Source organism: Acinonyx jubatus, chromosome B2 (assembly GCF_027475565.1).
Source record: "Acinonyx jubatus isolate Ajub_Pintada_27869175 chromosome B2, VMU_Ajub_asm_v1.0, whole genome shotgun sequence".
In the NCBI taxonomy this organism is placed as follows: Eukaryota; Metazoa; Chordata; class Mammalia; order Carnivora; family Felidae; genus Acinonyx; species Acinonyx jubatus.
This window is the reverse complement of record NC_069385.1, coordinates 147091706-147097953: the sequence shown is the minus strand read 5'-3', so window position 1 is coordinate 147097953 and position 6248 is coordinate 147091706. Positions and strand designations below refer to the sequence as shown.

The window sequence follows — 6248 nt, the reverse complement described above, 5'->3', positions numbered from 1 at the left end:
TTGTACCTGTTTCTTTCACACACCAATGGGTCCTCCCCATTGAACCTGATTCAGATTTTAAAGTCTTAGAAGAATTAAAAATGCACGTTATGCCCAGCCATTTGACTATGATACAACTGAAGGACTCAGTTCCTGATGCCTCTTTGGTCAGTGTATAACTATTCATCTTCTTCAGTTACAGTAAGCATTGGTGAAAATGGTCATCACCCAGCCTCGTACATGGCAATGTGTTTGGTCCAGTGTCACTAACTCTGCAAGGTAGCTCCCAGAAAGGTGATCATTGACGTAATGTGGACAGATGTCTGATATTGTATAATACCAAAATATTGGTTTCTTTATGCCTTTTCTTAAAGTACTTTAAGTTTTGCATTATAGCTCTTTGACCCGTCATTGCTTTGAGAACGTAACTGTCTTTATCTCTGTGTGTTTATCTCTTTATTTTATCATAGGGAGTGATGTAATACATGTCAGGTTGTACATAATTACATGGTCAGATAACTTTCTAAAATGTTAATTCTGATTAAGATGTCAGTGAGGAATAATCCTAACTGTTTCAGGAATTTTAAGAACTCTAATTGGTAATATGTGCAATGGAAATCTGCAGAAGGAAGAGGAAAGTGTTGGTCACTGGATTTTAGAGTTCAGATTCCAGCTGGCTCTGCATGGCCAATGAATTTTCCGAGTTCCTGTTAACTTGGTAGGGTCATTTGAAGCATTTTTCAGGAAAAGTTGATCACTGTAATTGAACAGTGGTTTTTCGGGTTCTCTCTGATTGTTTATTGTTTTACAAATACCAAAAATATCACCCCAAAAACTGTGTCTTTCCCAAATATAATACATTAGTTAGAAAGGCAATACTGCCAAAATGTTTATGCAGAAATAGTGGTGAGATTTTGAATGTAATTGAATTCTTCATATAAGTACATCCTAGGTAATAATTTCATATGTCAGAATGCTTGTACACATTGTTATATATACATACATACATACATACATATATATATGTAGATATACATATATATGTTTATTTTCTATATTTTAATGTTTATTTTATTCTTTATTTAATGTTTATTAATGTTTATTTTATCTTAATGTTTATTATATTTTAGAGGGAGAGAGAGAGGAGGGGAGCAGGGAAGGTGCAGAGAGACAGAGAGAGGTGGAATCTCAAGCAGACTCATTGCTGTCATCAAAGAATCTGACATAGGGATCAATTCCATGCTGCATGAGATCATGGCCCCAGGTGAAATCAAGAGTCGGATGCTTAACCCACTGAACCACTTAGGTGCCCCTGTTGTTATATTTTATTACATGTGAGGTGTGTGCAAATCCAGTTGTGTAGAATCAGGAGACACATATTTGTATTAACATCTCTCCTTCTCTCTGCATCTCTTTCTGATTCTTTCTGAGCTCTTCCTCTTTTCCCTTATACATTTTATAGAACTTTAAGTCTGGAATGTACACACATTTTTACAGTACTTCAAGTTCTAGTAAGTGCAGACTGATACACCTTATATTCCTTTGACTGATGCAAACAAAATGTCCATTATTTCACTTTTCTCATATTAAATATTAATAATTAACTTTTGGCGATAATGTGAAATTATATTGGTATAAGCTACGTCAATTTCAGGGAGTACATCATTTATTCACGTTATTGCTGATAAATTCCATGCCCTTGTCTTTTCATAAGATCATTTCAACCCCCTACCAAGTTGTTTTCTTTTTGAAGATTTCTTTTAAAAATTGCTAAATACTTGGTCTTGACAGGAAACATGTGGTAAGAAAGAATGGACCCGAAAAATGGAAGTTCTTTCACTGGCTTTATCCTGCTGGGTTTCTCTGACCGGCCTCAGCTGGAGCGAGTCCTCTTTGTGGTTCTTCTCATCTTCTATCTGCTCACCCTGCTGGGAAACACAAGCATCATTGCATTGTCCCGCCTGGACCCACACCTGCAGACTCCCATGTACTTTTTCCTGTCCAACCTAAGCTTTCTGGACCTGTGTTACACGACCAGCACTGTTCCTCAGCTGCTGGTTCATCTCAGGGGAGCAGACAAGTCTATCTCCTTTGCTGCTTGTGTAGCTCAGCTGTTCGTCGCTCTAGGGTTGGGATGCACAGAATGCATTCTGTTGGGGGTGATGGCATTTGACCGCTACGCAGCCGTCTGCAGGCCCCTGCACTACACAGTGATCATGCACCCCCGTCTCTGTGCCCTGATGGCTTCTGCATCGTGGTTCATTGGTTTTGCCAACGCCTCGTTGCAGACGGTGCTCATCTTCCTTGTACCACTTTGTGGGAGAAATAAAATAGACCACTTCTTTTGTGAGGTCCCCCCACTGCTCAAGCTTGCCTGTGTTGACACCACTGTGAATGAGTCTGAGCTCTTCTTTGTCAGTGTGATCATTCTTCTCATACCTGTGGCATTAATCACGTTGTCCTATGGTCGAATCGTCAGGGCAGTGTTAAGAATAAAGTCAGCCACAGGGCAGAGGAAAGCGTTTGGGACATGTGGGTCCCACCTCACGGTGGTGTCCCTGTTCTACGGCACGGCCATCTATGCTTACCTGCAGCCCAGCAACAACTACTCCCAAGATCAGGGCAAATTCATTTCTCTCTTCTACACCATTGTCACCCCCATGGTCAACCCCTTCATATATACTCTGCGGAACAGGGATGTGACGGGAGCAATGAGGAAGGTGTTCTGTGGGGGCTATGACTCCAGATGACTGGGGGGCAAGACCCTCTGATGGGAGAATTTGAGTTCAGAGTCTTTCTGCTTTTGTGTCCTGCACGTGTCATCCAACATTTCCCCTGACGACTCTCAAGGGGATTTTCTTATCTCCTCTTTCGTGCAAGTGAGTGTTCAAAATCTGAGTTCATGGATTCATTGCAACCTCCAGAGATTCTGATTTAGAGTATCTGCGTCATATTATTTTTCAAAAACCTCCACAAGATTTTGTTATTTCACTCCCTTTTGGGAGCACTATTTCTTTCCTAATTGCAAACAGAATCTACACACATATGATAAAAACACAGCCAATAAGAATATGTAACACCAATACAGTGTCAGAAACAATTATGTATTAAATTTGTTTTAATGTTTATTTATTTTGAGAGAGAGAGAGAGAGAGAGAGACAGAGAACAGAAGTGAGTGAGAGGCAGAGAGAGCCAAAGAGAGGGACAATCCCAAGGAGGATCTGAGCAGCTAGCCCAGAGTATGATTAGGGGCTGGAACTCACAAACTGTGACAACATGACCCAAGGCAAAATCAAGATTTGGATGCCTAACTGACTGAGCCACCCAAGCACACCAGAAATATTAATATTTTAGTATTTTCTAACAATTGCTGGAGGCATATCCCTTTTTCTTGCATTTTGATCATGGCTGTGATAGAAGGTCCATAAGTTGACTGTATCACAGCTCTTTGACACAAGTAGGTGGGGCAACAGTGTAAAAAACTTTTAGGTCAAAGAAAAACCTACTAACATCAATCCAGATAAACCCATTCAGATATCAGGCCCTCGTGTGACCTCACAGGTATGACAATGGTTTTATGTAGCCTTCATGTCACGGAGGGGGAGGGCATGATGCATACCTGCCAGTGACACTAAGAACTTGAGCTGGTAACACGCCAGGTGGTGCTCACGTGTCATTATGTGCAAAGTCGGAGAAGCACCAATGTGCGGTGTGCACGTTGGTGAGATTCAGTTTGTGATCCAACCCGTTCATTAGAAATGACTTTTGGGGACATTATCATGGAGGAACAATACATGACCCAAGTCATATTTCATATGCTACATGTTTTACCTATAGTGACACAGGAAACGTTTTAAAGGGTAAAAGGTATTTAGATCCTCTTTTCATACCATTTTCAAATTCTTTTATCCAGGCTTCAAGTGATCAAGGCTTTTATATCTCACATCCTCCAAGGGCCCCATATATTTGAATGCGGCGACATACTATGAAAATATGGGAAATGAATACTACTTCCCAGAAAATCCCATGTTCTGTGCAGATTGCTCAGATTCCCCAGGAGGAAACTTAAACAAAATAGGATTGTATGTTAATTGTAAAAAAAAAACTCCATATGTCTTATCTTTACAAGTAGCCATCTCATTATGAAATAAGTGTTATACAATTCTGAGTGATGAGTAAGAAATAGAAACATCCCATAACAAGTGAATGTGACATTGTAGTCTTCCTTTTATTTTTTACTTTATTAATTTTTTAAATTGCATCCAAGTTACTTAAGGTATGGTGCAGTAATGATTTCGGGAGTAGATTCCAGTAATTCATCCCACAGATGGGACACCCAATGCTCATGCCGGCACGTGTCCTCCTTAAAGACCCTTGCCCAATTAGCACATTCCCCTACCCAAAACCCCTGCAGCAACCTCAGTTTGTTCTGTGTATATAAGAGTCTCTTACGTTTTGTCCCCCTCCCCATTTTCATATTATTTTTGCTTCCCTACCTTATAGTCACCTGTTTTCTGTCTTAAATTGAACATATGAGTGAAGTCATATGATATTTGTTTTTCTTTGACTAATTTTGCTTAGGATGACATACTCTAGTTCAATCCACGTTGTTGCAAATGGCAAGATTTCATTTTTTGAATGCCGAGTAATATCCCATCGTATATATATTCCATATCTTCTTTATCCATTCGTCTCTCAGTGGACATCTATACTCTTCACATACTTTGGCTTTGTCGGTGGTGCTGCTATCCAAATTGGGGTGCATGTGGCCCTTTGAATCAGCACTTCTGTATCCTTGGGATAAATACCTAGTAGCACTATTGCTGGGTCATAGGGTATTTCTGTTTTAAATTTTTTCAGGAACCTACATACCGTTTTCCAGAGTGGCCGCACCAGTTTGCATTCGCACCAGCAGTGCAAGAAGGTTCCTCTTTCTCTGTACTCTCGCCAATATTATTTCTCTCATTCTTGGATCATGCTCTTTTGCCTGTTTCCTTCTTTTTTCTTCTTAAAAAGGTTTTTTAAATATTTATTTATTAGAGAGGGAGGAGGGGCAGAGAGACAGATAGGGTGACACAGACTCTGAAACAGGCTGCAGGAGCTGAGCTGTCACCATAGAGCCTGACATGGGGCTCGGACTCATGGACCTTGAGAACAAGACCTGAGCCATCTCCGGAGGCAAAGGAAACAAAAGCAAAAATCAACTACTGATTCATAATGAACTCGAGATAAACAGCTTCTGCACAGCAAAGGAAGCAATTAGCAAAACTAAAAGGCAACCAATGGAATGGGAGAATATTTTTGCAGATGACGTATCAGATAAAGGGATAGCATCCACAATCTATAAAGAACTTATCAAACGTAACACCCAAAAAAACAAATAATCCAGTGAAGAAATGGGAAAAAGACATGAATAGACACTTTTCCAAAGAAGACATCCAAATGGCCCACAGACACATGAAAAAATGCTCCATATCACCCATCATCAAGGAAACAGAAAGTAAAACTACAATGAGATATCCCCTCATGACTGTGAGAATGGCTAAAGTTAACACCCCAGGCAACAACAGATGTGGCAAGGATTTGGAGAAAGAGGATCTCTTTTGCACTGCTGGTGGGAATGCAAACTGGTGCAGCCTCTCTGGAAAATAGTATGGAGGGTCCACAAAAAGTTAAAAATAGAACTGCCCTAAAATACAGCAATTGCACTACTAGGTATTTATCCAAGGGATACAGGTGTAGTGTGTCGAAGGGGCACATGCACCCCAATGTTTATTGCAGCATCATCAACAATAGCCAAATTATAGAAAGAGCCCAAATATCCATCAACAGATGAATGGATAAAGAAGATATATACAATGGAGTATTACTCAACAGTCAAAACGAATGAAATCTTGCCATGTGCAGCAACGTAGATGAGGGTATTATGCTAAGTGAAATAAGTCAGAGAAAGACAAAATGACTTCACTCATACGAGGAGTTTAAGATGCAAAACAGATGAACATAAAGGAAGGGAAGCAAAAGTAATGTAAAAACAGGGAGGAGGGCAAAACATAAGAGACTGGTAAATACAGAGAACAAACTGAGGTTGCTGAAAGGTTGTGGGAGGGGGGATGGGCTAAATGGGCAAGGGGCATTAAGGAAGACACTTGTGACGAGCACTGGGAGTCATGTGTAGGGGATGAATCACTGGGTTCGATTCCTGAAATCATTGTTGCACTATAGGCTCACAATGTGGACGTAAATTAAAATATATATATTTATTTTA

The 6248-nt window shown here is 40.2% G+C and overlaps 1 protein-coding gene across 1 annotated transcript; it reads left to right on the top strand.

Annotated features, from left to right (window-relative positions):
- Nucleotides 1–1308: 1308 nt before the first annotated feature.
- Nucleotides 1309–4227, top strand: LOC128315741 (putative olfactory receptor 2B8). The gene has a single exon (XM_053223296.1). The coding sequence runs from the start codon at nucleotides 1791–1793 to the stop codon at nucleotides 2727–2729; it is 939 nt and encodes a 312-aa protein (XP_053079271.1). The 5' UTR covers nucleotides 1309–1790; the 3' UTR covers nucleotides 2730–4227.
- The last annotated feature ends 2021 nt before the right edge of the window (nucleotides 4228–6248 follow it).